At 39.9% G+C, this 18,746-nt stretch overlaps 1 protein-coding gene across 3 annotated transcripts in view; it reads left to right on the top strand.

Moving 5' to 3' along the window:
- si:ch1073-358c10.1 (peptide methionine sulfoxide reductase MsrA) overlaps positions 1-17,785 on the top strand; it is a 162,865-nt gene extending 145,080 nt beyond the window's left edge. Inside the window, exon 5 of one of the 3 annotated variants that reach the window (XM_051918870.1) lies at positions 15,736-17,785. In XM_051918870.1, coding sequence (XP_051774830.1) covers positions 15,736-15,912 — 177 coding nt within the window. In that variant the 3' untranslated portion in view covers positions 15,913-17,785. The remainder of the gene's footprint in view (positions 1-15,735) is intronic. The other 2 variants (XM_051918869.1, XM_028819111.2) reach the window with 2 other exon arrangements.
- The last annotated feature ends 961 nt before the right edge of the window (positions 17,786-18,746 follow it).

Below are 18,746 nucleotides of genomic sequence, written 5' to 3'. Positions count from 1 at the left end.
AACCTTTTAAAATTTAAAGTAAAACCAGTTCACATTTAATAAAGGGAAAGTTTGTAGTTTCACTTTCAGGCTTCTATATCTGTATTACATTTCATTTAAGTATATTTCTCTCTAGTACAGTTATTTTGTCGGTTACAAGTTTAACGGTCAAAAAAGTAAAATCCCTCATATCTTTCCATTTGCAACTGAAACAGACTACTGGTTACAGCAAGATATAAGTCAGAATGTTCCATTTACGTGTTAGCTTGGAGGCGAGCTGGACTAAGCTATTAATAGTAACATCTTGCATATATCCATTTAGCTCTATATTCACATTTTTATCAGAATTAATCTAATATTAATGATTATAGCATGAACATAGCTTTCATGCAAATATAATAAATAACAAAGGGGGTGAGGCTCAGGGTGACCCTCTAATTCTAAAAATAATAAAATCAAAGTATGAACCCATTTTTAACAATCCATACATGTGATCCAGCATCATCAATGTTACTACAGTGTCCTCCATAATGTTTGGGACAAAGATATGTTTTTGTTTGATTTACCCCTTTGTTCCTCAGTTTAAAATGACAAATCAAACAATTCATACATCGTGATTAAAGAGCACATTGCAGACTTTCATTTAAGGGGATTTGCATTCATCTCTCGCACACAAAACTTTTTCTACACGGCCCCTCCGTATCAGGGCACTATAATGTTTGGGACAATTGGTGTCTCAGGTGTTTGTGATTCCTCAGGTGGGTTTCATTGCTTCATAAGATTCCTCGGCTTGCTTCTACCCTTTGGAGTCTGTAGTTGTCATTGTTCAACTTGAGAACAAGAGCTGTGCCAATTAAAGTCAAAGAATCCATTATGGGGATGAAAAACAAGAATAAAACCATTAGAGACATCGGTAAGACCTTAGGATGCCCAAAATCAACTGTCTGGAATATCATTAAGTAGAAAGAACGTGCTGATGAGCTCAGTAATCACAAAGTGACTGCTAGGCCAAGGAAGACCTCCACTGCTGTTGACAGAAGAATCCACACTATCGTGAAGAAAAAGCCCCAAACGCCTGTCTAACATACCAGAAACAGTCCTCAAGGGGCAAATGTGGACGTGTCAGAGATAGACAGACTTCACAAATAGAAATTCAGAGGACACACTGCAAGATGAAAACCTCTAGTTAGCCACATAAGCAGGATGGCCAGATTATAGTTTTTAGATAATGGACTTAAAAGAGCCTGCAGAATTCTGGATAAAGGGTCCTGTGAAGAAATGAGACAAAGATGAACCTGCAACAGAGTGATGGCAAGAGGCAAAGTATGGAGACAAAAAGGAACTGCCCAAGAGTCAAAGCAGACCACCTCAGTATGGCTGCCACAGGTCCTGGCACACTTCTCTCCATTGACAATGGAACTGCTGATGGCAGCAGCACAATGAATTCTGAAGTGTATCAGAACATCTGATCTGCTCGAGGTCCAGTAAATGCCTCCAAATTCATCCTACAACAAGATGATGATCCACAGATGCTGCTGAGGCCATACATGAGTTTTTCAAAGCTAAAAAATAGAGAATTATTGAAATGCCAAGCCAATCACCCAATTTAAATCTAATTGTGCAGGCCTTCCATATGCTGAAGAGAAACCTTAAGGGACAAGCCCCCAAAACAAGCCAGAGCTGACGATGGCTGAATGAGAGGCTTAACAGAACATGACCAGAAAAGATCCTCAGCACCTGGTGATGTCCGCGAATCTCAGACTTCAAACAGTCATTACATGCAAGGGATATGCGACTAAGTACTAAATATGATTGCTTTTATAAACCTAAATTGTTACAGTATGTCCCAAACATTATGCTGCACAAGAAACAGGGGACCATGTAGATAAAGTATTGTCATTTCTACAGGGTTTGACCGAAAAATACCCTGCAATGTGCACTTTAATCACAATGTCTGAATTGTTTGACTTGTAATTTTAAACTGTAGAGCACAGGGGTAAATCAAAGAAAAAGGTGTCTTTGTCCCAAAAAAGACCAATGCTGGCATTAAGTAGTCTTCATTGTTAAGTGAAAAGGAAATAAGAAGCCAAATGACAGTAGAAAGCATGATAAACCAATACAGTGAATGTCTGTCACAGATCCGGTCCATTTACAGTATTTAGGAGGTGTGATGACGTTACAGAATCACCCTTGCCAGTATGACACAAACAGATGCTTTCGTATTTGTTGTCTACTCTCATGTATAAACAAAACATCCTGGTGAAATCCCGGGATCAGTAGAAGATCAACCAAGGATTGACCAGTGTGCTAAAAGGCTTTTCACTCAACAGCTTCCAAAGGCTCTTTGAAACATGTTAGTGAAATTTGCCCGAGTGTATAGATGCAAAGCGGTCACGAAAAAATGTTTAAATATTCAATTAAAATGTAACATCAGACCTCATTTTAAGTTGAATGTTAAAAGCAGGTGTTAGTTATGCTCTTGCAGTTAAATACTGAGCCAGCCTTTCGTAACCTGCTACATAAAATGATGGATTTTGCTCGTGAAGGGCCCTCTATTGTTTGAGAGTCAGGGTCAGGGTCAGGGTCAGGGTCAGTTCCCTTTCTTTTACACAGATGGTCTTTCAACATGGAGCTCACTGAATATGGCATTGTTGAATGTCACGTTGCACTTGGGGATGGATATATGGACTGCTTGTGTAAAATATGAATATCCAACCCATTTTATTTTGAATTGTTCAAAGAGCACTAATGTGCACAGCTGGCATTTCACACTTAAACTGTTATCGATTTGTTAAAATCTGTATAATATATCCTGCATTATTTTGCTCCGTATTTCCCTGGCATGTTTGCAAGGTCACTGAACTGATATAAAGCAGTCTGCCCTTTCCCTTTGGGCAGATGCCTGCCAGTTTGGCTTCTATGAAGTCTTCACTTCTTCCAGCTGGCAAGAGGTACCACCAAATCCCAGCTGTGTGGCTTAATACTGAGCTCTGCTCACTCTGTTTTGACTGAGTGAGCTGCTGTTTAAACTCCATATGTAAACCATTTGTATCCCGGGGGTGAATGATGTCTGTTTGGGAACAACAGCTATGTGTAGACAGCGTTCTATCAAGTAAGCAGAGAAAAAGCCCTAAAGCTTAGAAGCACTGTTTAAGAAATAAAGATCAGTGGTGTTAAAAAATAGCCAAGTCTTACATTTATGGCTACATTATAATACATTGTTTAGATCAAACCTAAAATGAAAGCGTCACAAACAGGAGTCCAGATACTTCTACACCTTTACCCCAAAATCAAAGGCAAAAAGTTTAAGCCTTTTCCTAATTCATATCTCTACATAATGTTTCATTTGGCTAGACGATCGATTTCTTAACTTTCATAAGCAGAAAATTAATCTCCGGGTTAAAAATAAAAACAGCATAATGAAATTTAAAGAAGATCAAAGGATTTCTTTCCCTTTCATGCAGTAGAGTGAACCCAGGCGCGTTATTGCCAGGGGAGGAGGGGGTTTGCTTGGCGTGTGTGTGGAACAATGGTTTTATCAGTAGGCCAAGTTAATTCTCCATCTGTGAGGCTGCCGCGTGCTCGGGCTGATAAGGTGGCCCAAGTTAATTAGCTAGAGTGGAAAAAAAGGGAATGAAAGAAAAGAGGCAAGGTCTTGAGACAGATCGGCCCTGTGCATTTTTCCGAGAAACATACCAGCACTCTGCCTGCCTCCCTTGAAACAGCCTGAAAGATTAGAAACGCCTTCATATAGAGGGCACTGCCAGAGAGCGGCCCTGCCTCAGCTAAGAAGGCACGATGCCCAGAACACATGAAACAGAAGCTTAAAGGCATTTTTATGAGCTGCCAAGTTGTTGTTTTTTTCTTTTTTTGGTGGACTCACGAATACGAGAAAAAACAAACAAATGACACCTTATCCTTTAGCATTTTCCACACAGCCCGTCATTATTACAGACAATCTGAGGAGGAGATGAGAGGTGCGAGTGAGTTCTGCACAATTACTCAAGCCGACTGTGTGTCCTGAAAAGCTTACTTGTCAGAAGACGCCATCTCGTACACCTTACATATGGAGTGGAAAGGAATACATTAACTCCGTCGTGCATTTACATTACTAAAATAGAATTAACATTTCATTATTCTCGTGTAAGGACACGTTCATTCTCTATTCATTTTCCCGCAGCAGCAGGGAAGTATATTTGTGTTATAAAGGGTTAACATCCTATCTGTGAGTTTTATAAGTTACCTTGGTAACTTGGTAATTTGTGAATTTCCCCTTGGGATTAATAAAGTATCTATCTATCTATCTATCTATCTATCTATCTATCTATCTATCTATCTATCTATCTATCTATCTATCTATCTATCTATCTATCTATCTATCTATCTATCTATCTATCTATCTATCTATCTTGGTTAACACTGGCTAGTAAATACAGTAAATAAATGGATAATAATCATGATGGTGATAATATGCAGTGATAAATTGTAATAAATGTTATCTGTTTTGATTTTCTCACTCTTAAGCATTCATTTTCTTTTGCTGGACATTCATACAGTGCTCTGCTAAAATCTTAGGCTTCCCAAGTTGCTTGAGCACAAAGTGTTTATTTGCTGTACACCATTATAGGTTTATATCCATCCATCCATTCATTTTCCTAACCCGCTTATCCTGAGTCAGGTTGTGAGGGAGCTGGAGCCTATCCTAGCAAACATCAGGCACAAGGCAGGAACAATCCTGGATGGGGTGCAAGTCCATCTCAGGACAAACACACACACACGGGCCAATTTAGCTTTGCCGACCCATCTAACCAGCATGCCTCAGTGCTGTGTAGCAAACCAAAATCAACACTGATTTAGTAAAAAGTAACAAGATTGCCTTTTACGGTACTTTGCAAAAGTATTCATCCCCATTCGGTGTTTTGTCTTCTTTTGTCACATTACAGACTGGAATTAAAATGAAGTTTTGGGGAGTTACTGCCATTTGATTTACACAACATTGCTACTACTGTGAAGGTGAAAAATATCGTTTATTGTGACACAAACAATAATTAAGACTAAAAAAACAGAAATCATGAGTATGCACTGGTATTCACCCCCAATGTCAATACTTTGTAGAGCCGCCTTTTGCTGCAATTCCAGCTGCCAAGTCTCTTGGTAAATATCTCTATTAGCTTAGCACATCTAACCACTGGGATTGTCGCCCATTCCTCAAGGCAAAACTGCTCCAACTCCTTCAAGTTCAATGCGCTGCACTGGTGTATAGCCATCTTCAAGTCATGCTACAGATTCTCAACTGGATTTAGATCTGGGATTTGACTAGGTCATTCCAAGACATGTAACTATTCCCCTTAAACCACTCCACTGTCACTTCAGCAGTACAGTGTGTTTTGGGTCATTCATTGTCCTGCTGGAAGGTGAACCTTCGTCCTCATCTCAAATCGCTGACCGAATGAAACAGGTTTCTTAAGAATTGGCCTACATTCAGTGCCATCCATCTTTCCTCCAGTCCTAACCAGTTTTCCCGTCCCTGCCAGTGAAAAACATCATGGTGCTCTCGGGGTGATGGGAAGTTTTGAGTTTGTGCAGCACATGGCATTTCCTATGATGGCCAAAAAGTTCAATTTTGGTCTCATCTGACCAGAGAACCTTCTTCCATGTGGTTATGGAGCCTGCCACATGCTGTTGGGAAGATGTGTTTTCTTATTTTTTTTCTTTAAGCAATGGCTTTTTTCTGGCCATTCTTCCATAAAGCCCAACTCTCTGGAGTGTACGGCCTAAAGTGGTCCTATGGACAGATACTCCCATCTCCACGGTGTAGCTCCTTCAGTGTTATACTTGATGTCTTTGTTGCATCTCTGGTTAATGCCCTCCTTGCTTGGTCTGTAAATTTTGGTGGGTGGCCTTCTCTTGTTAGGTTTGTAGTGGTGCCATATTCTTTCCATTTTGTTATAATGGATTTAATGGTGCACTGTAGGATTTTCATAGTCTGTGATATTTTTTTATAACCTAACCTTAATCTATCCGTCTCTATCGCTTTGTCTCTGATCCGTTTGGAGTGTCAGGGATATTTCTGAACAGGTCTGTTTATACAGACATCATGTGACAGATCATATGACACTTTGATGGCACACAGGTGGACCCTAATCATCTAATTATCTGACTTCTGAAGTTAATTGCTTGGATCAGATCTTATTTCGGGATTGAATACATATGCATTCACAACTTTTCAGTTTTTACTTGTATTTTTTATATATATTAGCTGTATAAGCCCTGGCCTAGAAACTATTGAAATCGTCAGAAAAACAATGAAATGCAGAGTTGGAGGTTTTGTTTTGTGGATGTGCTCGCCCCCCTTGTCTATCAGCAGCTAAGCGAGTTTCTCTCTCATTTGTCTTTCATCAGCGGTTTCAGTTTGGCAATGGAGTCTGTTTCTTTCAGCTTCATGATATAGTCTCGCACTTCCAGGCCGACAGACAGACAGACACAAACACTTCCACGTGTAGATGTTTATATATAAGACTAGCTGTGTAAGCCCGTGCTGTAAAAAACCCAGGGTCCTAGAAACTATTGAAATCGTCAGAACAAAAACTGAAATGTAGAGATGTCAGGTAATTGAACTACTCTGGGCATCTCTCTCCTAGGAGGTTTTGTTTTGCAGACATGCTTTCATCATTTGTGCATTAGCGGCGGGAGGAAAAGTAAAAGGGATACTGTTTTGCCAATGTGAACGGCTAAGCGACTTTGTCTTTCTTCTGAGGTTTTGTTTTACTGACGTGCCGGCCTCACTTGTGTTATTAGCAGCATGCGAGTTTTCGGTTTCCTCGGAGGTGGAGCCCTTACCCTGACTCCATCTCTAACTTCCTGGCCGGACAGACAAACACACACACTTCCACGCATAGACGTTTATATATAAGACCAGGTATTTTATTTTCATTCCACTTCAACAGTTTGGACTATATTGTTAAGTTCATTACATAAAATCCATTTTAATTCCAGGTTGTAATGTGACAAAACAGGACAAATATCAATGGGGTTGAATACTTTTGCAAGGCATTATATTTTTAAAGAATGTCATTATCGTGTATTGCTGCCTTTAGAAAGTAAAATTGCAGCAATTTCCTTTGCTGCACTTCTGTATAATATTTTTCAAGTAGTCCTGTTGTTTAGTCCTCCAAGCTTCATGTAGGATATGCCATTAACTCCTCTTATGAACTTTGAGGTGGATGTTCTGATGCCGTCAGTGTTCCATCTGCAGACTTCCACTTCACGTAGGTCTTAATTGTTTCTGTTTGGAGTTGTTTATTGGACTGAAAGATGAAGGTTGTTTCCCCCGATGAATCCAAATCTTCTAATATTTCTTAGCAGCTATCATTTGATCTGTTTTGGCCGAATCCCCCTACACCACTGGCTGAAATGAACCCCCAGACCACAAAAGACTACCTCTGTGCTTCACAGAAGGCAGTAGAAAGGCATTGACATATTTTTTACCAGCTTCTCTTCTTCTTCTGGCTACTGCTTCTGTCTTTGTGAACTAAATGTTTCATATAAAGACTTATTACTGCATAAGACTTCCTGCCACTGGTTGTCACTCCATGATTTATGGTCTTTTCGTGTACCACAGTCTCTGCTGCTTGTTGTGGTTCCTGATGAATGGTTTCTTAGTTGTTGCACACTGTAAAAGACCTTTTCTTTTAATACATCTTTGCGTAGCCGAAGTGTGTATGGTGGGTCCAGATGAATGCCAGATGCTGAGTAAGCACCTCAGTGAATTTACTTGCCCTCCCTTTGAAAGTGACTTTTAACCTTGGTTCATCAGACCTGTCTATCTTTAACTTTCACGGTTTCCTCATATATGTTTATGATGCCTTAAATATCACCATCTTGAAAATCTGATTTAGTGTAAAATTGCTTGTCTTGTTCATGCTAACCTATGATTTTGTGTTTATCAGGGTTAACTTAGCCATTTCCAAACCTTTTCTTGTGGCACCTGTGGCCACCAGGGGACTCCAGTTGCCCAACACCCTACACAAGCAGACACAGGCACAAATCCAGCAATACACACAAATCTTTATTGTGATATGGGAAACACTTTCCCCATATAGACCATCACCATCAATGTATAGTACAAAGCACAATGAAGCACAGTCCAATACAATAAAGCACACAGCACTTTGCCTTCTCTCTATCTCTCTTTCTTCCACCGCCACTCCTCCCTCAGGCTTCGTCCTCTTCGTCCTGACTTTGGCTTTCTGTACGGAGTGAGGCGGCTCCTTTTATAGAGCACCCGGAAGTACCTGACGTGTCCTGTAATCTCCTTCTGGGTGATGACAGTCCTGCAGAGAAGGTCTCAGCAGTTCCCCATGTGCCCCCTAGTGGTGACCACAGGCCCCAGCAGGGTTGAGCTTCCACGCTCCAAACCCTTAACACCATAGCAAGCCAAGGAGACTGCCCTCTGTGGTCCCGGGGGAGGTACTGCCCCGTGCAAGCTTTCTTCCCAGGTTCATACCTTAAGAAGGCATCCCATCTGGGTAAGAGTCCCGGTTGTCCATTACACACCCCAGCATTTGCAGTTACCATCCTGTACCTCCAGTTATTTGTGAAACTGCACCACTAGCTGTTATTTTACAGCCTGGGTTAATTTCTTTGGTTATATTTATTTTCTGTTTTCAATTTAATTCAAGTCAGTTCATTGTCATTGTAAGTGTGCAAGAACAGATACAATGAAACAAGTACTATGAGTTCTGAGGGAGTACAGTATGTTCCTGATGATGTTAAGGGATCTCTGCAAGCAGTGGCTTTGTAGATGCCCTGTATGGTTGGTAACTAAGTGCCAATGATGCACTGGGCAGTTATTAGTACTTGCTGCATGATTTTTTGATTAGACAGGGAGCAACTGCTGATCTATACTGTTACACAGTTTGTCAGTATGCTCTCAATTGATCACCTATAAAAGTTAAATGAGGAGTTACTGAGACAGGTTAACACTTTTAAATTTCCACAGAACATACAGCTGCTGCTGGGCTTCCTTCACAAAGGGGTTAGGTGGGAAGGGACCAAGGCAGGTCACCCGTCATGTGGACATCCAGGAACTTGAAACTGTGGACCTGCTCTGCCTCAGTCTCATTGATGTGGATAGGATTATGACCACTGCCTATCAGTCTTTTGATGTCCATGATGATTTCCTTGTCTTTGATACTGTTAACTGCACTCATGTACACCAGACACAGGATCTCTTCGTGTCTTGTCTTCTTGTTGTTATGTTTGAATTATTTTTCATTTTTTTGTGCAATTCTTGTTATGTTTGTCGGTGATTTAGTAGTTATGTACTGTCACTTTAATATTGCATCCATTCCTTGAATTCTGTGGTTGATACCTCAAGGAGAGACGACTCTGTTGCAGAGATGCTCCTCAGAGTATTTATTGAGCCAGTGAAGAGAGTCTCAGCAGTGGGGCATTGAGTTTGTAGTGGAGTCGTTTGTAAGTATTGTTTTTTCATTTTTGTTTACTGGCATTGTGATCAGGGCCGTCTTAACAGCATTATAGTCCCCCGGGCAGAGCAGTACACTGGGGCCGCTACCTACACAACCACTCAGCAAGTCACAACATACATAGGTCAGCATGGGGCCCCCGGACAACTGCCCAGTGTGCCCATGCGTTAAGATAGCCCTGATTGTGATTATTATTTTTCTTTGTTAATTGGATTTCTGCTGCTGGATCATATATTGGGACTTGTTTGCTTTTACTATTATTTGAGCTTTTGTTATATGTTTTTCTGTTCTGTTAATAAGCATTTTTCTTTTGTAAAGATTTTTTTTTTCTCTCTCTTGTATAGCATTTCTAATATTTTTAAACTTTTGGTCTGTTTAGGCCGAAGCCACCTGCCAGTAGTGTAATTGGGAAAGGCTGACTTAGGTGAGACCATTTCAGGACATATTAAGGAGGGTCCTAGCCTTTCTTTTGGGGGCTTTTTTGAGAGGCTTCACTCACTTTTTTTGGCATATCTGGAACTCCACATAATAGAATTAGCGCACCTGGTTTAGCTGATCACTACCCCATGTATTTCATGTTTGGTTGGTCGACTTTAACAAATATAAGAAGTGGGCGAGGTGCCTTGAATCAAACCAGTATTGTTCCACGAATATATAAAATAATCTTTGTTACTTTGTATTGGATCGATCTTTCACCTCTACTTTACTTGAATCATATATCTTAAAATAGTCTTTTATTCCTTTCGTCACTTATCAGGTATCATCATTAGAGGAAAATCATTAGACATACAGGAATCTAAAGCAATATGTAGCAAATGAGGAAGAGCGGGTAGTTTGGTGTAAAAAGACTGGATTAGTAAGGTGTGGTTCAGAGGGTGTTAGTCTTAAAGTCTTTTTTTATTATTTGGATATTCTTCCTTTTAAGCCTGCATATGCTGAGTTCATGTCCAAATGTCTATTAATGGTGTTTTCATTTGATAGCTACAATTCAGCCAGCTCTCTGGCACTCATAGTATTTGCCTAGAATCTCACTTGCACTGTGTCCCAGTCAAATGTGTGCCCAGTGGAATTGGTATGTGCATATATCAGAGACCAGGGGTCTTTCCTTCTGACAGCATTGTGACTTTAAGAATAACACCCACTACCCTCCTTCCTCATTTGCTATATACTGCCTTTGATTCCTATATGTCTAATCGTTTTGCTCTGATGATGATACCTGATAGGTGTTGAAAGCTCAGGAGTAAAAGACTATTTTAAGATATGTGATTCATTTTCTCCCTTTATGGATATCTATCTATCTATCTATCTATCTATCTATCTATCTATCTATCTATCTATCTATCTATCTATCTATCTATCTATCTATCTATCTATCTATCTATCTATCTATCTATCTATCTATCTATCTATCTGTCTGTCTGTCTGTCTGTCTGTCTGTCTGTCTGTCTGTCTTTGTGTGAGTGTGTGTGTTCGCCTAAAGACTCTTCTTTTTCTATTACGTGTATATCTATGTTACGTAATTGCATTTTACACACCAAACACACAACAAAAGCAGACTTGGACACAAATATAAAAAGCAAATTGTCTTTTATTGTGGAAAACTCACAAGTACAAGTATGCACAAGCACAATACATCATAATTCTTGTCTTCCTTCTGTCTCTGGTCACTGCCTTCTCCACTCCTCCTTGCAAGCTTCATCCACCTTTCCTCTGACTCTGGCTCTTCAATGTGAGGCAGGCAGCTCCTTTTATGTACCACCTGAGAGTATTTCCAGTATTCTGTACACGTGGTCCGAAAGCACTTCTAAGTGAGCCCCATGAAGTAGAGCTCCATAGACCCTGCAGCACCCACTGGCAAAACCCACAGAACCCAACAGGGCTGAGCCAAAGAACTCCATGTCCCATGATGCCCTGTAGGAATCCAAGGCACCACAGCAACCAAGGGGGGCTGCCGTCTAGCGATCCAGGGGAGATAGTGCCCTGTGCATGCCCTCTCTCCTTGTTCTTTCACCCTGAGGGAATCCTGGCTGGGTAAGGATGCCGGCTATCCCCCACAGTGTATTGATTTATTCTTATCTATTATTTTTGGTATGTCATTTTCTTTCATTCTTTTTCTAATTTGGTTTTCTTTTCTGTTATGTTTTTTTGACATCTTGTAAAGCACGTTGAGCTACATCCTTTGCATGAAAGTGTGCTACAGAAATGAATGTTGTTGTTGTTTATTCCACTGTTGTATAGTGTTTTCACAAGGATGTAAACACTTACTTGATAACAGCAACAACAACTTTTATTTATATAGCCAATTTTCATACATAAGTGTAGCTTAATTTATTAGTTGTAAAGTGCTTTACAAGTAATAAAAGCTATGAAAGATATAAAATGGAAGAATCCCTGATTTGTACTAGTTAAAATGGTAAAAGTCGATGTCCAATTTAATGTCTAAAAGAGGTAAACTTGGAATTACTGAAAAGAGGAGGCAAAGACAAAAGAAGTTATTAGTAATTTGAAACTATATATATATATATTAATATTTACAACTGTCTAATACTTGTATTCTAATAAATGCAAAGCTTAAAATTTGCTGTTACACCATATTAGTTTTAACCGTTTACAACAAACTGGTTGGAGATAGATAGATAGATAGATAGATAGATAGATAGATAGATAGATAGATAGATAGATAGATAGATAGATAGATAGATAGATAGATAGATAGATAGATAGATAGATAGATAGATAGATAGATAGATAGATAGATAGATAGATATTTTATTAATCCCAAGGGGAAATTCACATACTCCAGCAGCACCTTACTGATACAAAAAACAATATTAAATTAAAGATTGATTATAATGCAGGTAAAAACAGACAATAACTTTGTATATTGTTAATGTTTACACCCCCGGGTGGAATTGAAGAGTCGCATAGTGTGGGGGAGGAACGATCTCCTCAGTCTGTCAGTGGAGCAGGACATTGACAGCAGTCTGTCGCTGAAGCTGCTCTTCTGTCTGGAGATGATACTATTAAGTGGATGCAGTGGATTCTCCATAATTGATAGGAGCCTGCTGAGCTCCCGTCGCTCTGCCACAGATGTCAAACTGTCCAGCTCCATGCCAACAATAGAGCCTGCCTTCCTCACCAGTTTGTCCAGACGTGAGGCGTCTTTCCTCTTAATGCTGCCTCCCCAGCACACCACCGCGTAGAAGAGGGCGCTCGCCACAACCGTCTCATAGAACATCTTCAGCATCTTATTGCAGATGTTGAAGGACGCCAGCCTTCTAAGAAAGTATAACCGGCTTTGTCCTTTCTTACACAGAGCATCATTATTGGCAGTTCAGTCTAATTTAGAACAACCTAAGTTCTAAGTTTAGAACAAAACAACACCAATGGATGCCCAGCATACTATTTATTATACTGTTGGCATCCCTAAACAATTCAAGAAGCTCCCAAATTCTAAAGATCAGTTTGTCTGAAAGGTTCAAATCAAATCACCATCAGATTTTTTGCATCATCTAAACAGTTAAACATTGGGAAACTGTACAAGTTATTGTTACTGTTGTCACAAAAAGCAGACACAAGAATCATAAAAAGGTTTGGGGCAGCCACCCATATAATATTTCTTTGTTGCAAATGTTTAAATTGCTAGTACTGATGTGCACAGAACAGAGTCCAAAACAGAACTGATGATGTTACTCAAATATGGCATCTTTAAAGGCCAGAAAAGGAAGTGAAGTCATCAAGGGCGGAAGCAGAAGGTTCCTCTTCCATAGGTTCAGACCCGGACGTGACGTCATTAAAAAGGCCAGAACAGGGAGTCTCTTCGGTCATGGGTTCTTCACCGGAAGTGACGTCACTAGGGCCAGGCAGAATTTCCCGTGAGAAAAAAGGTCAGTGCACCCCACCACCCCCTGGTCTGGTGTGGAATTATTCTCATTTACACCCTTTAACTGCCTCCCATGCACACGTGTGTGACACTGTGCTTACAGAAAAGGAAAAGCAGCGTCTGTTACATGTAGACTGTGCTCTGCTAAAGCCACTGCATTAATTGCAGTGAGTCGGCAGATGGCAACAGATGACAAAGCTTGCAGTGAAGTGCTACTGCTACTGCCTTGCAGTAAGGAGACCAGGTGCTCTCGGCGTGAAGTTTGCTGCTCTCCCTCTGTCTGCAGTGGTTTCCTCCAGAAGATCTGATTTCTTTCCTCAGTCCAAAGCCATGCTGGTTCGGTGGACTGGCATTGCTAAATTGACACCGATTTGTGTGTGAGTGTGTTCACTCTGTGGTGGACCGATGCTCCTTCCAGGGCTTGTTTCCTGCCTTGCACCTGATGGTTGCTGGGATAGGGCCCAGCTTCCCTGCAGCCATTTTCTGGATATACAGGTTCCAAAGATGAATGAATGGATGACTGAGCTATTCCACAATTTGTGCAGTGTTTTACAAAGGGAAAAATTCTTGGAAAAGCAGCAATGGCCAGATGGTTATCCTGATTGTAAACACTTTCTTGCCGCCTTGTGGCTGTTCAAAGAATAGCACATAGCTTAATTATCAAAGTTGAACTGCTTCTGTGCTGTATTTGTGCTATTACTTATCTTGAGGAAACATGAGTAATATTAAGCAAAAACACATTCAATGCATGTACGGCAAACAAACAGTTGCATTTTTTGGATTTCACATGTAAAGGGTGTAAAACTACTGTGCTCATTATTGTGAGGTTTATATGAAAGTCAAGAGTATCAGGAATCATATAAGAGACAACAGCTGAAGGTAGATGTCCCGTTCCTAGCAGTCTCTCTCTTTGTATGTCACTGAAGTTTCCAAGTACAGTATGTGATTTTATATAAAGAAGTTTCTAAGTACAGTATGTGATTTTATATAAAGAGTCCTTTGCCCCAAAGGTGTTTAATAAGTGTTTTCTGAGAAAACTGACCATGAGGAAAACTCCTGAGCTTCATTTTACTAACAGCAGTGCCACAGAATGGAAGGAATTCAGGTTAAGGGCACAAATATTGCAGAATCAACAACCCACTCTCCACAGACTCCGTGTTTCTATTTCACTGTAATGCTCTGAGATGACAAGTGGTAGAACAACTCCATTCCTTTTAGAGGTAATAGAAGGAAGTATGAGCTTACATCAAGGTCTGTTAAGATATAACATTAAGGAGTAATCAACAAAACAAATAAAGTTGAGTACACAGATCATCAGTAATGGATTCTAGATTCCAGCCAGCTCAGTTTCTTTCTACTTGTTGTCTTCATCTTACTGGCAACTTTCAAGTGGCTGCTGGCATTCAGCCTTCCTTTTGAATTTCTCTTATTTAGTGCATGAGAACAATTGTGGCAAGAACAGGCCATTGACTCCAACAGCCTTATAATTTGTCTGAACAGCTCACTAATCTCCATTCCTGTTATCTGTGGTGTCATTCAGCTTCTGTGATATCAAATGCCAGGTTAAAGAAATTGATTTATTCCAGTAACTAGAACACATTGGGTTAGGGAAGACATGGCATAAAGAAAAATACTTACATGTCCTTGCATTGGTGTGGTGACTTATGTTGTAGGATTGTTGTTTTGATAGAGCTGCTTAATTAATTTTTCTGGACTTTTACTTTTTTCTTAACTTTTCCCCACCTTGCTTGTGTTTTTGTTAATGAAGACTAGGGGGCTCTGCCCCCTGATCGCTTCGCTTGCCATGATCGTCAAGAAAAATTTTCAATCCCACGGAGATAAAACATTTTGTTGCAGTATAAGCCAAAAGTGACCAATGCTCTACGATGACAAGCAGTGTGAAAAATGCCCAAGGAAAAAGAAAAAAAAATCTCACATCACTCATGTCACGCAATCTACATGTCAGTTTTCTTGTTGTATACTCAAAGCATACAAATCACAGACATTTTTTTTTTTTGCTAAAATATTGTTAAATAGATACACGGGACTGCCTTTTTGAATTAAATATAAATAAGATCAAGATCAATAAATGAGGGCGAGAGACGGGTCTTCAACAACTGCTAGTGCAGATATAAGTGCAAAGCAATCCAGAGTCTGCGCATTGCTCTCTAGTGATCCCACATGCCTTATGAATACCTTTCTATTCAGTACATGCCAAAAATAATTTTAATGTAATCGTTTTTGGTAGCTGACCTGCTGTGCCATCATCACTGACAGGTGCAAGGCTGCCTTCAATAGTAAGTGGTTCAGTAAATGTGAAGAGGAACATGGAAGACAGAAACCTCTCTTCATCCATTATCTTGTTCTTTTTCATCTCTTTTAAAGATGCTGAATGAGAAGAAGCTTGGCACCATCACCACAGAGATCAAGGAAGCGCCAGAATTTTATTATGCGGAGGATTATCACCAGCAATATCTTCACAAAGTGCCTAATGGCTACTGTGGGCTGAAAGGCACAGGTGTGAGCTGTCCAATTGGTCTGAGCCAAAGAGAAGACCTCTAGTTTGCCAGCAGTCAAGTTTGGATTCTTCTTCACTGATGGCATGACAGATTGTGCACTATGCTTGGGGATTTTTACTTTTATTTAACTCTAGAAATCTTTGATGTAATTTTCTGCTTTTAAAAATGTTATTGACTCTGAATGGAGGATGGTTGAATACCAAACTCCTTTGAAATCATCTCTGGGCCAAATGGGCACGTGCTAATAATCAGAGTGAATTCATTCTAAGATACTTATGCTTAAAATTATTTTTTTATTATTACTTATGGTTAAAATTATTTTAACATTAATCCAGTGAAACTGTTTGTAAAACAGACTGTCATTTTAAATCATTTATTTGCTGGAAAAGATGAATAATTAATAGAACTGCCGCACTTTCAAGAAATGTTGTTGTCCTCCTAATTGTGCCTTTTGCCACTTCAGGTTGAGCATACTGTGGTGACAAAATCTATGTGTGAGATGAAAGAAGTCATGCAAGGTTAGAATACATAAAAAATATTTTAGGTTTAAGAACGGGTAATTGATTTCATGCTTTCTTTTAGTGTGCCTTTATAATAATAAAACATAGGGGACTTTATAAGCACCTGAGTGTTCCTCCTGAAGCAAGCAGCAATAATTGCATTAGCTCTGATCAATACGTGTAAGGCCATTTTACAGTGACCGGAGTTAGAATGTCAATCGTGAAGTAGCCTGCACACTTTGGTAAGGAATCTGGCCTGATTTAGGGCAGCTCTGCCCAGTAAACATCTAGTTCACTTTGGCCCTCACCATGAAAGTGAAGTTTTCATCTTGCACGTACTACTGGCACTGTCATGCCACTATTTAAAAGCACTCCTTGAAACCTCCCAGTATCAGTCTCTCTGGGAACTATCACCAAGTCATTCCTAAGGCTGTGTGTTTTCCCGAAATCCTACATTGTTCAAATGGAGAAGGTTTGGGGCAGATATGTCAGTTCTTGTCAGTATTGATGATTTTGTCGAAATCTTTTCCATGAGCAAAGCATGGCATTTTCCATAAAGTCCAAAGGAACAGTTGAACATCATCTAGGAATCTATAGACCTTATTCTTCTTGGGTTAATGTTCATCACCTCACCATGAGACAGTTCAAAAATGGGACCCATGGTAGACTTAGAAGGAAAGAAGCCATTGCTCAATTCAGGGTTATCATAATGCACCAGGGTGGTCCTTATCAGCTCTTAGAAAATATTCTGTGGACAGAAGTCAAAGATCCCCCTGGGCTTTTATTGGCCCCTGTATGTCTGGAGAAACACTAACACATCATCATTATTACAACCCTCACTCTAAAGGGTTTTTATGTGGAAATTATAGCGTCATGATTAATGGATACTCTTCTGTATCGCAATATGAATTACTTGTCATCGTTGAAGGGACCATCAATTCTACTGTGGATCAAAGAACTGAAGTTGAAGCACAAAAGGGTCTTGCAGCAATAGAAACATCCAGGAAGCATGAGCAAGTCCACATCAGGATGTCTGAAGAAATAAAAGAGAAAAAATCACCAGGTTTGGGAGTCACTCAGTGAAGTTCCAGACCTTAGCATCACGAGATTTTGTATTGGGGGCCTAAAAGGAGTGACGGGCAAAGAAAATCTTCTAAATGTGACCAAACTGAAGCAGCTCTACAGGTAGGAGTGCGACACAAAAACAACAATTGTGAATTGACGTGTTACTATCAGCTATTAAGCACAATTAACTTTTCCCATTGTATTCTGAAAAATTGTCAGAAATTAATGAATATCACACACTTGTATTACTTGTTTACTCACTATGCAATTTATAAAATGTAAGGTTTTTGTCTGATGATCTGATAACATTTACAGGGGAAAATGTGCAATAAAAAACTGTAATACTGTACAGTAATTTGACATCAATAAGTGAAATAAATGAACTCAAATTTGTTATAGACAAAGAAGGGGCCTGAGCTTGTATATTGTAATCTTTTTAGTTAGCCAGTAAAAAAAAGTGTCATTTTTCTTGACTTCCCACTACATCCATAATGGCTAACACGATACAACACCCTAGTACTCCAGAATCTTCAGAAAGTGTTCAGACCCCTTTACATTTTTTACATTATATTGCAATCTAATGCTAAAAGTGTTTATTTTTATCCATCATCAAACAGCACTCCATACCCCAGAATGACTGTTTTTAGGAATATTTGCAAATGTATTAAAAGTAAAATGCTGAAATATCCCATTGACAGAAGTATTCAGACCCTTTGCTATCTGGCTCAGGCGCCTCCCATTCTATCGATCTTTGTTCAGGTGTTTCTACTCCTTGTTTGCAGTCCACCGGTGGTCAATACAACTGATTGCAGATGATTAGGCAAGGCACACAGCTGTCTATAGAAGGCCCAACAGTTGAGCAAAAACCAAGCCATGAGGTCGAAGGAGTTGCCTGCAGAGCTTAGAGACAGGATGGTGTCAAGACACATATCTGGGGAAGGCTACAAGAAAAAGTGTGGTATTGAAGGTTCCAAAGAGCACAGTGGCTTCCATATTTCTTTAAAGGAGCAAGTTTTGGGACACCCACGACTCTTCTTAAAGCTGTCTGCCCAAGTGGGAGACAAGGGCCTTGGTAAGACAGATGACCAAGAATCCAATGATCACTCTGGCTGAGCTCCAGAGAATGTGTGTGGAGATGGGAGGAGCTTCCAGAAGGATAGCCATAACTGCCACACTCCACTATTCAGGGATTTATAGCAGACTCGCCAGATGACACTTGGAGGCCTACTTGAAGTTTGCAAAAAGACACCTAAAGGACTCTCAGACTGTGAGAATCGAGATGATTCTCTTGTCTGATGAAACCAAGATTGAA

The sequence above is a fragment of the Erpetoichthys calabaricus genome, chromosome 14, assembly GCF_900747795.2.
Source record: "Erpetoichthys calabaricus chromosome 14, fErpCal1.3, whole genome shotgun sequence".
NCBI classification, from domain to species: Eukaryota; Metazoa; Chordata; class Cladistia; order Polypteriformes; family Polypteridae; genus Erpetoichthys; species Erpetoichthys calabaricus.
This window is presented reverse-complemented; position numbering and strand designations above follow the sequence as displayed.